The sequence below is a fragment of the Miscanthus floridulus genome, chromosome 19 (genome assembly GCF_019320115.1).
Source record: "Miscanthus floridulus cultivar M001 chromosome 19, ASM1932011v1, whole genome shotgun sequence".
NCBI classification, from domain to species: Eukaryota; Viridiplantae; Streptophyta; class Magnoliopsida; order Poales; family Poaceae; genus Miscanthus; species Miscanthus floridulus.
The window spans coordinates 5,406,145-5,423,102 of record NC_089598.1 but is presented as its reverse complement, the minus strand read 5'-3'; the positions used below and the strand labels follow the sequence as shown (position 1 = coordinate 5,423,102).

Here is a 16,958-nt window from a genome sequence, read left to right as displayed (position 1 = left end):
TGTGATTTTGCCCTTAACTGTAGCAAAGTCAACGCGTTTTTGCCCCTGGTCAACGCGAATTTGCCCCTGTTTTTACCGTTGACCAGGGGCAAAATCGCGTTGACTTTGCTACAGTTAAGGGCAAAATCACAAAGTTAGAAAAACCGAGGGCAAAATCACAATTTCACATCAAAGTAGGGACAAGAACACAAGAGCCCCTTTTAATAACGATATTAGATGTGACAGAACCAAAAAAAAAACCTGTTTTCCTTTTGGTAGCTTCAGCAAGTAATCCAGCTCATGGATGAATTGGCAAGCATGCCACAGTATAATTAGATATATATAAGTACCTAGCTAGTGACCTAGATATAGGACGAAAGACACCAATAGCTACCTTGCTTTAGTTAGTACATCATCGATCACGACGGCAGCGTATAACTGTTAGCATCTTTTACGTAGCGAATCCATGTTATACAAGTATTTATTATTAGTAGAGTCTTCGGCTGGTATACTGCTGGCTTGTTTAAGCTTGTTTCAGCTTATTCTCTCTCATAAAATACTATTGAATCATCCGAAACCATCTGAAATCCACTATGGAGTGCATCAGCCGAACACGCCGTATATACACCATTGTGCACCAACTGAAACCTTCTAACAGATAATGACAAATCCTACGCAATGTTATATATCTTAGTACCTACAAGCTATGGTTCTACTAATTAATCAGAGAAAAGAGTGCAGAAAGCAATATGAACATTTCATTAGATCTCTATTGTAAATTAAACTTCTCTTATTTATGTTAGTTTTGTGTTTGAGAAGAGCTTGGCAGTCCCAGTTCTCAACAGAAGGGTAACTTGTTCCCATAAGAAAAATTCGATATTGATAGCTTGTACTACCCTAGGTTCATCAATGAAACAGTCGTTTTCAGCTCATCATTATTGTGTATCCCAGGAAGCAACAATATTGAAAATGTGACAGAAGAGCTTTCTAAGGCCTGCTTTAGTTCCCAAAAATTTTCACCCCAAACTATCACATCGAATCTTGCGGCACATGCATGGAGTATTAAATATAGACGAAAAAAAACTAATTGCACAGTTTGGTTGGAAATCGCGAGACGAATGTTTTCAGACTAATTAGTCCATGATTAGCCATAAGTGCTATAGTACTAACATGCGCTAATGATTGATTGATTAGGCTTAATAAATTCGTCTCGCAGTTTCCAGGCGAGCTATGTAATTAGTTTTTTTATTAGTATCCGAAAACTCCTTCCGATATTCCCGAAACATCCGATGTGACATCCAAAATTTTTCATTTCACGAACTAAACACAGCCTAATTATGCTTAAATCATACACCACTGGCACTTCCTATCTTTGGGTGTTCTTTTCTGGTCTATCATTGGGAATATTGTTTTTCTGGTTTCTAATCATAGCCAAAAGTACACAGAAACATAAATTAAAAAAGTTTTCTGGATTTAGGACTACTTGGTTACATATGAAGCTCTTGAGGAATCAAGAAATGGTGTTTATTACGACGACTACTTAACTGATGATTATCTGGCACAAACAACAGCTGATCATATTTCCAAACGGTTAAGTCAAGTAATGGAAATAGTACTATGCAAGAGGATGAACAGTTGCACAGCGTTAGGGGATCGTTAACTTAATTAACTCTCTTAACCTAGTCTAATCCAACCGTAATAGTATATATAAAATGACTTCTCAAATCTTCCATATGATGGACCAACAGGGAGACATGTTAGTTAACTGCGACTTGATGAGTATATATGTTATCTCGTAGTAGTTAGTAAACAGAATCTGATAAAGAAATGGGACCAGATCTTTACATGATCCAATTGTCCACCACATGTCACCGTTAGGCAACCTGTAGCTAGTTTGTTGCAAGTTGGTGTGAGTTCTGTACGTCAAACAAAGTTTCTACGTAGACCTCAATCGCCACTTCACGTATATCTCTACACGCATGTTATATGTTAAGTAAACAATCCCAATCAGAGCGTACTTGTCATCTCTTAATCACAATTAGGGCATTCATCAATTATAGATGTTCGGTTGTTTAATTACCTGAAGGACAGTTTGATTAAACAATACTATGCATCCAGTTGGAGGGTACACTGTTCCATTGCAGACGCGTGTATAGAAAGCCGGTTTTAAGAACAAAACCGGATATACACCATATGTGAGTCCAGGAAGTCAAATATCACATATAGCTATAAATAAGGGTAATATCAAAAGACGAATACTCAATATATGACGTGTATGTGCCATCCGTCCATAAAAGACTGTAATTCTCGCTTTTCGAGGAGAGAAATAATATTAAGTCTGACTAATAGATTTATATTAAAAATTACTAACATTTATTATACTGAATAAGTATCGTTAGATTAATCATGAAATATATTTTCATAGCAAACTTATTTAGAGACATGAATATTGATATTATTTTTTATAAATTTAGTCAGACTTTAAAAGAGTTAGTCTGGTTCAAATCTATAATTACACTGTTATTGGGATGGAGTACAGTCACTATCACGGTTTACATGCTTCCCCTTTCCCTACGAAAGATGATAAGGTAACTTAGATCAAGATGTATTATTTGATTCGGATTAGATAAGGATCTTGATGAATGGATAGTTGCATAAATAAGAGCAAATGTCACTGTAAATAAGGGCAGATAGTTCATTTCCTCTTCAGATGTTCAACTTGCAATGCGCAGTCTGATCTCCATGGTGTCACGGTGTAGAAATAAACCGACAAGTGCTGTGACCTGAAACTTTCTGTAATCTTAGTATTTACAAAGTTACTACAATTTGTCACATAATCTATACTAGGTAGTTAGGATAAGCCGGGCTTTGTTGCATGGGTGCATGCATCTGTTGACATCACCTTTACTGAAACCGCGGGCGTGATGATGGTTGGTCCATGTTCATACAAATGCTAATAAGAGTATAAGACTGTAAAATCACCAGCAGAATACTAGAATCCAAAATGGCTTAGATTTTGCGTACTAGGTTTGGATTTCTCATCCCCAATTTTATTTACATGCATCATCAGATAGCAATGTTCATTGGAATATTTTTCGTGGAGCAGCTTCCCTCTGAACTCTGATGGACAGCGAGATGGTCAGATGGATACACAACACAACTGTGCCGCTGCGACAATTTTCTCTGATGGACAGCGAGATGTACTTCATTCAGTAACTGTCGTAAAAAACAAATCTTTCCTCATTGTAGGCCTAACTATCCATGATTGAGTGATGCAGATTTCAGTGCATGCCTGCCAAGTCAACTTTGATGCTTGTGCGTGCAGATGAAGCAAGAACTGTTGTGGTGTGGCTGACAATTCGTCAACTAGTTTGGGTATTAAAGCCGGCTGAAGCTGTTTTATTATGAAAGAAAAATACTGTAGATTCTAGCTGATAAGCGCCGGATAAGTTCGAGCGAACAGGCAGCAATAGTTGGTTAGAAATAGTCGCACAGGAGGAATTCAGTTTCAGTCTGCTGTAGGAAACTGTTTGAATCCTGAACCTCTGTGTCTGTGTCTGTGCCTGAAAACAGGCACAAGCTACCTGATTCTACTATTCCATACTAGCAAGTAGCAACAGTGTGAATCTGAGATACCCCTGTACAACATCTGAAGATACCAGAATAATATATGCAACTTGCTGTGCAGTAGTACCTTGTTTGCTCTTTTTTTTTCAGGGTACATGGGTCTATTCATTAACGAACTTAATCATCTGCAGAACAGTACTCTTTCAGTTGTCTTCTTATATATTGTCTTGTACTGCACATGTGTTTTAGTGAGATGGTTGTGGACTGTAACTGTAAGCACAGGATCATTGTGCTATATATGGTTGCTTGCTAAACTCATCTAAGCTAACACTCCAAGGGATTATACATACATGTTGACCCCCAAATCCAGGCAGCAGTTTGTAACCTAATTACCTAACCTCCTGTCCACAGTTGTCTGACCAAACATTTACAAATAAATACTTACTGTGGTTTTGTCGCCGATGACTTTTCCTCCTTCCTTGGTACAAGTCCAAGTAACCGGGAGGCTGTTACACGCCGATCGAAGCTGACGCTTAGTTAGTTAACTAAATTTGTTATTTATGTAACCTGTGAGTAGTTCAGCGTGCACAATCCGTGTACACGGCAGATGATGAGCAGGGAAACCATCAATCACAAGTCACAAGTCATGCCAATAAGAGGCATGGAACTAACAAGAGCCATGATTGACTTGAGAAAAAAATGAAAACATTAACTGGACTTTGCCCAATGAACAATGTGGCTTCAGACCTTTTTTCATGCTATAACTCAGTTGAGACCATGCAATCCTACTTCATACACGAATACTACATCAGATTAGATAGATACTTAGCCCAATATAAAATATATTCTAGGGAGAGGAGAAGAGGATCAGAGAAGCCTGTGATGAAGTCGAAGGCATAGCTGAGAAGCATGGAAAAGCCATGAGCAGTGAGCATGACAGCGACACGCCCATCCAATGAGTGCAGAGTGACTAGCAACAGGGCCTGATGATTCCTACTGTGGAAGCACAGAAAGCACAAGGAGCCTGAGACGCTGCTGCTGGAGCTGTAGTACCTTGTTGACGGCCTGCGTTGGTTAGGCCAATGGAGAAGAAGTGGACGGAAGCACACACATGCTGATTCCTGTAGCTTGCAGCAGCAGTCACCAGTGTCTGCTGATGCCATTTGTGTAGCTTGGCAAGGGATGTTTTTGAGGTGATCTTGACCTGAGTGAGACATATGGACATATAGACGGTGACTGTGACTCTGTGAGGTGGTGATCTGAGCCTCTTCTCTTCTCCGGAACTGGAGCTGGAGTGAGTAGTTCTCTTCCTGTGGCCACCGCACCATCCGTGTCTGCCTGAAAGCTTGATGCTCTGTTCTATGGCCAAGCAGGGGACGGAACGGCTGTGGTAAAACTGACAAAGAAAAAAAGCTGATAAAACAAAGAACAAACCGGCAAAAAAAAGCTGATAATAAAAAACAAAAATACGCCGCTGCCGGGGATCGAACCGGGTCGCCCGCGTGACAGGCGGGAACACTCACCACTAACTTCGTTGGATGCGTTTCTTACAAAATTTTATAAAACTATAAAGGCAAACCACAGACAGTATCTAATCCGAGACACCTTTGTGATTCAATTCTGATTCCAATCAAATAGTTACAATAGATTTGGAGATTGTGCAGATCATGGTACCAAACACACTCTTTAACTAGATGTATTCAAAATAAATGCAAATAAGGATCACACACAGCCTGCCGATAGCATGTTGATTCAGCAACATCGTATTATTTGGGTAGCTTCCCACCACTTCTACAAAACGTTCATTCAAACCACAACCAGTCTGAACATGGATTCGTATAAACTAACACATTGGTATCACCACCATACTTCCTTGTCCTACTGAAACAAAACCCCACAGTACAAAATTTAACAGAATATGGAACGATGAACATGTGGTGAGAGGGGCCTGATGTATCTGTTATATATATCTATTGTTCTACATCCACCAATATGCAATACAACACCGTTTGAGGGAGGCACGTAACAGCAAACCAACGGATCATCGGATGGGCGTGTATGAGTGGCCTCCAGAGGAAGGGCCGGAGCCCTTCTGCTGCTCCTCAGCCGCCATCTTCTCCTTGGTCATCGTCCCGACGTCCGTGGCAGCCTTGGCGACCTTGTTGAATGCACCGGTGACCCACGACGCGCCGGTGAAGACGTACCTGTTCTTCATGATGGCAGACCCGGCGCTGCTGACCTTCTGCTCGGCGGCGGCAAATGCTGACTTGGTCTTGTCGGAGACCTGGAACTTCTGGTCCATCTCCTTCACCTTCCCGGTGACCAAGGAAGTGCCCGTGGTGATCTTATCGCTCAGCCCAATCTTCTTGTCAATGGAGGCTACCTTAGCACCGGCTGTGGATGTGAAGCCATGCTTCTCATCCAACGCTTTGGCCTTGCCAACCGCGTCTTTGCCTAGCACGAAACCCTTAGCAAGCATAGTGCTCACAACATCCTCGGCCTTGTGGACAACAGTGTTGTCTCCACCAACTGCAACTCTGGTTCCACTCTGACAACAGAATATATTGTTCAGTACAAGTTACTGATGTATTAAAAAAAAACATACTGGAGCTGTTCATATCTGACTACTACAATAAGTAATGGCTTTCGAAGTCATGAATACAATTATGGACAGATAATGAAACAAGCTCTGGTCTCTGGTGCATGGAAATCACACTTGATAATTTTCAAAAGTGTGACTTGAAAAAAGGTAACTGGATGTCAATCAAATTGGTAGACATATGCAATTTACCATTATACTTGGCCTGAGGGACTTTAATTCTTAGACATGCTGAACAAATTATAGTTAGGCATTTAGGGTGTCCTTTCAAAACTACTGAACAGAACAACGACGATGGAATGTAAATAAAAACACCACAGGTTGTGCTCGACAATTAGAACAGAGATAAACATCCATTTGACCTACTGACTTGAATTGGAGTGAAGACGCAGATATATATGTCAAAGTACAGTGTTGTGGTATTGACGAAATGAAAGAAAAACTCAGTTTCCCAAATATAAAAGACATATTTATAATTGTGTATCATGTTCAATTCAGGATACAGTCATACAACCTCACATAAACAATTAAATGCAGACAAGGTGAGCACAAAAACTAGAGGCATATCATACCATTGGTGGAGCAGAGACAGCAGGGGGTGGCTGATACTCTGGAGCAGGCGCAATGATGACAGAAAGATCAACTATTGTGGCACCCTGTGACAGTCATATAAAATTGCATTGATGTTATTTTTCTAGGAGCACGAACACAACACAATGTTGCAAGGGCAGCAAATTCTTTGCAATTTGCAAATTCTGCTAAAGAGATCCACAAACATTCCATTTGAGTGAAGCATTTAGTCATAGCTCTAATACAACAACATTTTTTGGTCCCAAGCAAAGGGGTACACTAGAGGTAGCGCTATGGTGATCAATTATAGCCAAGCCAAGTAGTGAAAAATCATAGAGTGAAGTATTGTAAGAACTCCACTAAATCATACTAAGGCCTCCAGGTAGGCAGGTACTGACCGATAGAAGAAGTGCAGTATCTGCGCCCTGTGCGTCTTTGAAAGTGACATATGCAACTTGAGACCACTCATCACCACTGCCAAAGGATGAAAGGAAAGAGAAGGAAACTAATGAGGATGACAATCAAAGGCTTGTACGGACATGAAAAGAGAAGGGGCGACCTAGATGGACAAGTTTTACGAACCTCTGCATCTCCACATGTTCAATATCTCCTGAAAAGGAAAAGAACTCCTTAATGTCTTGCACAGTTGCACTAAGAGAGACGTTGGTGACCTTCACTGTCCTCACCTGCAGTAAATGGAACATTAATATGGAAGTACTGAAGAATATTATGAAGCAAAGGAAGGGACAATTGTGGAAATCAGTGCACATTATTTCCTTCGACCTATTGACTGACATAACATAAACTTGAACTTTCTCATCCAAATACATGTAAGCCATACCTAGGCATGTGACAATCAGAAGAGAAGCATTAAAAACGCATATCATACAACAAGCTTAGTAAATACTTCCATTGAAACGCTTTTAAAGCTCATGGGCTAGGTTCGTCGAGTAAACCAGCCTGTGACGCATAAAGCACTCATTATTTTTTTGACAACTGTATAAACCGCAGATAGGATACAAGTATTCGGCTAAAATTTACGCATGCCTCTACTGGTATTTCAGAATAAGCAGAGTAGCAGACAACTATCCCCACATGGCTAGAGATTATTTCATCAGGCGGCCCAATGGCACCATCAATCGCAATGAAGGAGTGTTAAAGGCATAGGCATTCGGTAGTTCACTTAAAACGGACAATTTTAAGGCACGTATACCATGCAAGTCAAAGTGAATGGCAAATGGCCTAGTACCTTCTCATAATGATTGTTCTGCAATTGTAGAACCTGACGGTCAAAGCAAGTCCTAGAACATGTAGCAAATCGTTCACAGGTATCAACAAGTATGGTATGAGCCTACTTGCAGCAATCCCCTGTGGTACCAACAAGTATGGTATGAGCCTACTTGCAGCAATCGACTGGACCTATCCCACAGCACTTGACCTAATATGTCTTCTCAGAACGCTTTTGGTTTTGGCAATTGCACAAGCTGATAGCTAGGCTGCTAGAGCCAGTCAAAGAAAGGCCTACAACATGTCACAAATCATTCAACGGTGATGTCAACTAGCATCCTAGTAAGCCTACTTTTAGGAAATCCTCTGGACCGATCTCACAACGTTGGGCGCCTAACCTACGAGTCCCCCGATGATGCAGATGTGCCAAGCACGCAACGCGAGCATGCTCCCGCTCAGTGCGCGCCCATCTATCTGTGTGTTCCAGTCGGTCTCGCAGAGATTTGCGCAGGGGGTCCTCTCGACATGCGACTATACGAGCAAGCTACGCTCCAATCCAACTACGCCCAGATCCAATTCCAAGCGAACCCTAGCCCCACCGAATCGGCAGCGAAGCTTGCTCGCTGCATCAAGCTTCTCCCGCAGGCAGGACAGCAAGGAACTCAGCCCAGGCGGGGGCACTCGGGGTGGGCGGGAGGCGATGGAGCCTAGTCTAGAAAGCCAAAATCTCACGAGCGCTAGCGCTACGGTGCCCCCGCTCTCCTGCTCCGGCACGAGACGAACCGGATCCAGCGCGCCACCGACCACCGGAAGAGGGTTCAGAGAGGGAGGGAGGGAGGGTGCAGCAGCAGCACTCACCGGCGCCTCCACGGGAACCTCCGCCGCCGTCGCCATGGGTGGGGAAGCCGATTGGGTGGATGGATGGATGGTGATTAGGGAGCGGATTAGCGGCGCTGACTGGAATGGATTGGAATGGGAGGAGACTAGTAGTACGAACAGGAGGAGACGACTACTTGTTGGGTGTTACGGCCAAGGCGAGGCAGCAGCAACGAACAAGCCAGAGACAGACGAAACCGCGTGCTACTATTTTCCTTTCCAGTTTTCCATGAGAAAAAAAATAATAAGTAAACTGTATATTATTTGTCAGTAGAAAACAACAGAGAAAAAATAAATTACAGAGAAAAAAGAATAGATTAAAAATAAAATATATATGGATGGAACTTTTGTTTTACAAGGTTATGGATGGCACTTTGTCCTCTCTGTTGGGAACCTAGCACTACTTGGTACACGACCTCTTAGCACACGGTGCTGTCGTGCGGACACTTGTATAAGCCGGCTTCTTTGGACACCAAAGTTCAAAGAATTAGCTACTTTTAATTAATGTGTATATAGTCGTCACCTGTGATATATATAATAATAATAATAAAAAGAAGAAGAACGCTTTTTACGTACCGTGTTTCTATCGGCTCATTTAGAGTATAAAGTTGGCACGAAATGAAAATGAGTAGGTATATACTACGTACAAGCTACAAGTTGTGTGTCTCTTCATCGTCGATGTGACCATCGATAACCTGCCACGGGGGTATCCGGGGCAGTATGTTCGAGCTTCGGCGTATGCAGAACTCGACGGTTAACGCAAGAGACAGTCGATTTATCCTGGTTCGGGCCCTCGATCTCTGATCGAGTAGTAGCCCTACGTCCAGTCGGTGTTAGCCTTTGCGTTGGATTGATCGTCAAATGTTGTATCGTACAATTGTTCTCTTAACCCCAATCCAAGGAGCCATGCCCCCTTTATATAGTCAGGATACCAGAGTCATAGTCGGTTTACAATATAGAGTCCTAATAGGATTACAGGGTAATATTACTACTAGGATTACATGGGAAGAATCCTAGTTAGACTAGATCTTCTCTCTTTCTTGCAAGGTATCCTGTGGGTCCCGCATCGACAAGCCCCCAAGCACTTCAGGGTTGAAATCTGGACGCCTCGTCTTGTTCCTCTTGTCGAGTAGGAACAAGGGTTGTCCGAGTGCTTTCTTGAGTGAAACCATGTAGCGCTTCTTTGGATCTTCGAGTGTTGTATGCTTTTTGAAAAAAGTTCATCCATCTGGGTGTAGCCCCCGAGCCTCTTGCTATTTGGAACAAGGAGCTGGAGGATCTTGTCTTGGAACTGCTTGGACCGGATTCTTTTTGTCTTAAGGTCTTGAAGCGGTCTGCCTTGAAGAAGTCTTTTCTATGACGTGCGCTTTTTTGAAGAAAAAGTGCACTTACTGAGTGTAACCCCCGAGCCTCTTGCTATTTGAAACAAAAAGTTGGAGGGTCCTGAATCTTTATGTTGTTTGAAAATTCCTGTTCTGAAGAAGTCTCCTCCGAGTCTCTTGCTATTTGGAACAAAAAGTTGGAGGGCCTTGAACCGCTGTCTTGAAGAATTTGAGTGATGTGCACTTTTTCTTCAAAAAAATGCACTCACTGAGTATAGCCCTCGAGCCTCTTGCTATTTGAAACAAAAAGTTGGAGGGTCTTAATTCTTGGTTGTTTGAAGAATTGGAAATCTTTTCTGTTGCAGCCCCCGAGCACACTTCTGGGTTCTTTAATAAAAAAGAACTCGGATACAGGGTCTTGGTATATTCTCTGGTAGTTTGCTTTTTGTCAGGTGTAGTTGCATGGTGGTAGTTGAGTATGAATGATGTTTGTTCACGAGTTGCACAGTGTTGGTATATTCTTCCGAATATGCTCGTTTTCGAGTACTGCTCCTTCACTTCTGAGTCCTCCATTATTGAGTTCTGTCTTTTCACTGTGTCCTTTGTTAGGCTTGTTTCGTTGGTGCTCCTGGTTCATGTGCACCGCTTCTTCGGTCTATAAATACCCTCCTAGTGTTGTTCTGATTCATTGAACATTTTGTTGCTTGTTCTGAAGTCTCTGTAGTCATGAATATGGTAGTTTGTGAAGTAGAGCAGCCCCTAGGCGTATTTTGCAGTTCTTGTGTGTCTTGCCGTAGCTGGAGGGAGTCTTGTGATAGGGATTAGAGGTAGGCTAATCCCGCAGCAGCATTGTACTTGGAAGTACGTGGCGGTAGTCGGAGAGAGTCTTGTGATGTGGGATACGTTCCTTCATCTGGCAGTTCTGGGTTGATCTACGTCGCCTGCCCTGAGACTGTCTGGTGCAGATCAACACCATATCCAGCATCACATCGGACTTGGGTAGACAGATGTCTACCGGCCTTCTCTGCTCCATGTTTTCCCGCCGTGCTACTGATCTCTGCCTTGGATGCACTGCGTCTGTCCTTTGAAGAAAACAGTGTAGCCGAGTGCGGTTTGTTCTACCGAGTAGCAATTTGGAACACGTAGTCGTTCTAGAGCCTAGGTGTGTCCGGGTTCCTCTTTGCTACCTTGCTTGTCGTAGTACCGGGTTCGTTGGGTCTTGTAAGATGTGTAATCTTCTATTTTTGAAACCATTTATAATGGAAATAATCTTGTCTTCTGAGTTGTCGTTGTTTATTCTCCTGATTTCCCGGTTGTTTGAGAGATTCCCAAGTTATTTCTATAAGATCCGGGTTGTTGTGTTCCTTATTGGTAACCCTTCGTTGCTTCATGGTTGATGAGTTCTTTTCGATGGATAAGTCTAAAATCTGTCCATTGAACTGTACCGTTGTGTGGATTTGTGTCATCCGTCATTTTAGCTGTGTCAGTAAATAGACCATTGCGTCCTCATGCCGTGTTAAAACGGGCCTGGTGGGCCGTGTTTTTACTAGTGTAAAATCTATTTAAGGGCATTTCTCCTCCTTTTCTTTGGTACCCTGCCTTTGCCTTGAAACCCTAGCCTTTGAAGGTCCGTCGTCGCCATTGCCGTCGTCATCTGAGCGCTACTGTCTTAGCCTTCTTGATTCTTAGTGCCCCATTGCTTTTGCTAGTATATGGGTAGGAAGAAGTCGGCGAGTAAGTCCTAGGCGACCTTTGTCGACGAGGAAGCATCGCTCTCCGTTATTGAAAATCAAGAATTCATGGCGATGAGGGTTGCTCAGAAGATCTGGCCGGCTCCAACAACAACTGAAGATCAGCTTCGCGAGCTCGTGAGTGATGGTCTGCTCTAGAGCAAGGAGTTTGCTGATTGGAGAGCCCCAAGCGAGCATCGGGTCCCTGCTCTAAGTCCTGGTGAGATTATTCTTTTCGTCTCCTTTATCCGTGCTGGTCTCTGTCTTCCTGCTTCTGCCTTTCTTCACCGATTTCTCAACTATTTTGGGATTAGCCTGAACCATCTTGCTCCCAATGCTGTCCTTCATCTTTCTGTTTTCGTTCATCTTTGTGAAACTTTCCTTGGAATTCCTCCTTCTCTTTCTCTCTTTTGTTACTTCTTTCACCTGAAGCCCTAACCCCGCCGCGATGACACCAATGTTCTTGGTGGCTGCGGGATTCAGTTTCACTAGGGTCTTAAGAGCAAGTTCTTTGACTATGACCTGATTGATTCTGTGTGGGATTAGCATGCTGACTGGTTTTATGCCGCCAACTTGATTCCTCCTCTTTCCGTTCATTCTGGATCTAGTCCCTTGGTTAATGACCGATGAGAAAAGAATCCTGTGATGGCGGTTGAGCTCCAAACGATCAAGCCTTTTCTTGAGAGGATTTGTACTCTGAAACAGAAAGGCTTGACCGGCTTTGGGATTATTTGTAGTTTTCTTCATCGCCGAGTTCAACCTTTGAAGGAGCGAGAACATTACAGTTTCGAGTACTCTGGGGTGGAGGACCTTCTCGTATGGTCCCTGCCCTTGAGTTGACTGATGAGGAGGTGCTCGAGCGTCTTCAGAAGATGCTGAAAGGAGTAAGCGTCGTCCCGCTTGCTGTCCTTGAGTATAGTGTTAACAACCCGCCCCCTGCTATGAGTTGCTCTTTTCTTATGCGGGTACTTTTGAATGTCTTTTGTCGTATCCACTTTTTGCTTAATCTTCCTTGTCTTATTGTTTTACTCTTTTTATAGGAATTGGGGCGTAATTTCGCTGATCCAATTCCCCTTGATGATTTCCCTACAAATGTGGAGGCTGGGGGTAGTCTTGCTAGGGCGTCCTTGACTAGTAAGTTTTAGACCACCACAATATTTCCTGGTGTTTCTTCCACAAACCTTGATGTACATGTAGAGTATGTTCCTCATCCAGTTCCTCGAGCTCCTCATACTTTTGGAAAGAGGGGACGAGCGGATAGTTCTTCTTCTGCTCCATCTGCTGCCAAGAAGTCTCGTCAGTCGAGTACTCGTCCAGGTACTCTAGTTGTAGCTAGCATGCTCTTAGGTGAGCATATTAATACACTCTGTCCTTTTGTTGTTTGTTTTTATCTTTGACTGAGTACTTTTATCCTTTTTCAACTGGTGCTATGGTGGCCTCGGTTGAGAGTGAGGAAGAAGAGGATGATGATGCCACCCTCGTTACTCGTCGGTGAGTTATTTTCTCGTTTTCCTGTTGTTGAACCCTTCTTTTTGTTTTGACTTTGGTCTTGTTCTCTTGTAGTAAGCGGTCATCGGGTTTGAGTTCTTCTGGGGTTCCAGTGCTGACCACGCTACTCCTGTCGTAGGGTGGTGGTGATGTTTTTGCTAGTGTGGTTCCCCCTGCGAGGTCCTCTGTTGGTCTTCTGAAGAAGAAGATAGCTGAGTGAGTGAATTCTGGTTTTATTTCTTTGCTTCTATTCTCCTTTTTTCTTATTCTTATTGGCGAGTTTCCTTATCAACTTTTAGGCCTTCGTCTTCCCTGAACCCTTAGTTGACTTCTTATCAGACCTCTATTGCGTCCTTGTGTACCGAGCCTCAGGACTCAGAACGCACGGTCACCGAGGTGGCTGTGAGGGAGACAGTGTATGTGGCCGTGGATTTGCTGACTCCTGAGGTGACCGTGGCCATGGCGGTGGATCCATTTGAGGTGTTGGCCGTGGCTTCCCAGGAGATTGCCCTGGTCGTGCCTTCTTTGCATCAGCTGGCTTCTCCCTCTCCTCTTCTTGCTTCTAGTGGTCCACCTTTGGATGATGACGTGGTGCATCAATTTGATGCCACTCATCGATTGTCGGAGCTGACCACCGCCTGGGGGACCTTAGCGACCTTTGCGACTTCTTTTGGGGAAAAGCTCTAGGTAAGTTTTTCTAAAGTTCTTTCTTTGGATGTTCATCTTTCTTCTGTCCTTATGTCTTGTTTCTCTCTCTCTCTCTCTCTCTCTCTTTGCTCACTCTTTTTCTCATGATCATACCGGCTTCTTTTTCTCATCTAAAACTGAGAAAAAATTGTCTTCTGAGGTGAGTGCCTTAAAGGCAGAGCTTAACCTCTGTCGGGCCGAGTTGGAGACTGAGCGTCAGATGCATTAGAAGGAGGAGAAGGCTCTCCATGCTCGGGTGGTTGAGGCAGAAAAGCAGAGGGATGCAGCTGCCCAGGAGGCCTTGAAAATATGGAGGCCATGAAGAAAGAGTGCACTGGTATTGCGAGTTCTTTTTCGTTTCCTTTTGTAATCTGATTTTCATTTCTACTGACTTCTTTTTTGGTGCTTGTACTAGCTCTCTGAGTTGAAAAGCAGAAGCTCTCAGAGGGTATTGAGGAAATGAAGATAACTGTTCGCAATAGTCACAATAGGGCTGAGGAGGTAATTTCTCGTGCTGAAGAAGAACTCGCGCTTGCTAAGTTGATTAGGCGTGGAGCTGACAGGGATCTTGTGCAGGTCCAAAAAAACTATTGAAGACTTGACTGGCAACTTGGCATGGCTACTGACAACTGGAATGCTTTGTGGAAGTCTTTTCGGTCAGTAGCCAGCCTTCTTCGGACTCTAGCAAATGATGGTCAATCTTGGGCTTAATTTATTCTCCAAGTGCCGACTCGTTTCCAGGAGTTCGTAAAGAGGTGCGCCCATCTGTGTACCAGGAATGTTCTTGCCCAGGTCCGGGTTCTTTCTCCAGAGTTGTAACACCCCGGTGTTACGATCCTTTTTAGCGCCGCGATTTTTGGCCTTAGTAAAGTTTTCGAAACGAGTTTCTCGGATTTTTGATTTAAAACGTATTCAACGCGATACGTGAATCTGGTGACCCAGTTCTGTGGACTCGAATCAACGCCCAAGTTAAAGTACGCAGTGCGTAGAAATATTTAGGAATGTTGAACGATAATTCTAACCGATCGATAACGAACGGTTCGTTCTATTAGATTAAGCATGAAAAGCAACGTTTATAAATAAAATAAAATCCATTAGTAAATAGAACGATATACATAGATATATATAGCTTTAGAATCAAATTCAAATTCGAGCTTGCTGAAATTTTCCTGTGCCTAGACGTTGCAAATTGACTAAAGTAGTAAACCGTTATATACACCCACGTTACGGCAGCAACTTTAAATGAAGGACGTGTAAGCAACCTTGTCTGGTCTTTGTCTTGTCTCTGCTCCTCGTGTTCTGAAACACAGCACGTGAGCACTGCAATTTCTCTATCTCTGCCTGCTGAGCCGAACTACCGTGCATGCACCTGGAAAGGATCAAAGATCAATTCCCTGCACTGCACTTGAAAGGATGATGGACCCCCCCCCTTGCTACGTGCAGTGTGTAGAAATTTTGTCCACGTGATCACTAGCTAATAGTAAAAGTCTACACTCCCTATTTTCTTCACTGCCACACATGTTTGAGTGCTCGCTGCTTCTTTGTCACTGACTTGTGAAATGGCCTGGGCCCCGTTTGCTTTGGAGGCGAGCTCCGCCACTGCCTGGCGCGTCGTTTTTTTCCCTCACGCACTTGTTTTCTGCTGGCTCGGTCTTGTCTGTCTCTGTGTGTCTGCCATGTTCGGCCGAACCTCGTGACACTGTCCACTTCATTTTCTATTTCTACTGCTGTGTTTGTTGGTCAATCCTCGTTTCCTTCACCTCCCTCGGCTTGCCCGCACGCGCTTTCATCCGGCTCCCCGCGCCACCGCACAGGGCCACGCCGAGCGCAGCACCACGCCGAGCCGCCGTGCGCTGGCATCCCCACGGTCCCGCGTGGCACCAGCAGCTCCATGCGCAGCGCGCCCATGCTAGGCACAGCCGCATCCCCGCTGCTTGTGCCAGCAGCGCCATCTCTCCCGCTTGCCCCCTAGGTCCCGCGCTGCCCCACCGTTCAAGCTCCGCAGCGCCTTGCTCCACCTCGGCCGCGCACCTGGGCCATGAAGCACCGGCGCCACTCCTCTTCCTCCCCACGGCGAGTTCCCGCGCCCTCGCTAGACCACGGTCCTAGCTTCGGCTCACCCTCCCCGCTCTCTCTCGGTTTGCCCGCTCAGCCGGACCACCGTCGCTGCGTCTTCCCGAGCCATCACCCCCGCGCATGGCATCGCCTCGCATCCGCTTTCCTAGGCCCGTGCCGCTCCACGTCTATCGTGGGCCTCTCCACCGCCATGCGTGGCCACCATGTCACGCGCTGGTCCGCTGCTGCAGAGCCTCGCTGGAGCCCACGCCCAGAGATGCCCAGCCAGCGCTGCACCACCTCGCCTTCCGTGCCCCGCACTCCCGTGTTCCGCCGTCGTCTGTGCCGCGGTCTTCTGTCGGGTCTTCGCCGTGCTGTGCGTGCGGCCGGACCACCGTGCCCCTCCCCATGCCATGCTCTGCTTGGAGAAGGTAGAAGAGGGTATAACTCCAAGACGCAGTTTTATACAGGGTTTCATTTGCAAATACATGACTCGAATGAATAGTGATTGTGGATCTCGGAGCGAATAGGGAATAGTGCGGGCCTCTTTTTGCAAAATACGCATCGAGTCTGTGGGCTTGGCCGTTTGGGCCGGCCTATTGCCGCGCACGGTTGCTGGGCTGGCCACCGCACCGTTGCCGCGTCCTGGCAGGCCGCACGACTGGGCCACGAGCGCTGCGCCCCGCCTGGGCCACAGTCGGCTGATTGGGCCGCTGCCCCGCTGGCCGGTCGTGGGCAGCTCTGCTGGGCCGCCGTTTGCGCTGGGCCGGCTGGTGCTACCGGCTGGTTGCTTTCTTGCTGGGCCGGTCGAGCGCCACTCTTGCCTGGGCCGCGCGCGTGTCTGCGGGCCAGGCCAAG

The 16,958-nt window shown here is 45.1% G+C and overlaps 1 protein-coding gene across 1 annotated transcript; it reads right to left on the bottom strand.

Moving 5' to 3' along the window:
- Nucleotides 1–5,138: 5,138 nt before the first annotated feature.
- On the bottom strand, nucleotides 5,139–8,969 carry LOC136527497 (binding partner of ACD11 1-like). The gene is made up of 5 exons (XM_066520252.1): nucleotides 8,801–8,969; nucleotides 7,298–7,401; nucleotides 7,114–7,189; nucleotides 6,718–6,801; nucleotides 5,139–6,094 (listed from the first exon to the last, which is right to left on the bottom strand). The coding sequence occupies exons 1-5, from the start codon at nucleotides 8,834–8,836 to the stop codon at nucleotides 5,588–5,590; spliced, it is 807 nt and encodes a 268-aa protein (XP_066376349.1). The 5' UTR covers nucleotides 8,837–8,969; the 3' UTR covers nucleotides 5,139–5,587.
- Nucleotides 8,970–16,958: the final 7,989 nt, after the last annotated feature.

Excerpts from the sequence above, each read along its gene's own strand:
- LOC136527497 (XM_066520252.1), bottom strand. The coding sequence starts at position 8,836 with ATGGCGACGGCGGCGGAGGTTCCCGTGGAGGCGCCG. Across the intron at positions 7,402-8,800 it reads AGGTTCCCGTGGAGGCGCCG|GTGAGGACAGTGAAGGTCAC; the intron begins GTGAGTGCTGCT and ends CATTTACTGCAG. Across the intron at positions 6,802-7,113 it reads ATACTGCACTTCTTCTATCG|GGTGCCACAATAGTTGATCT; the intron begins GTCAGTACCTGC and ends TGACTGTCACAG.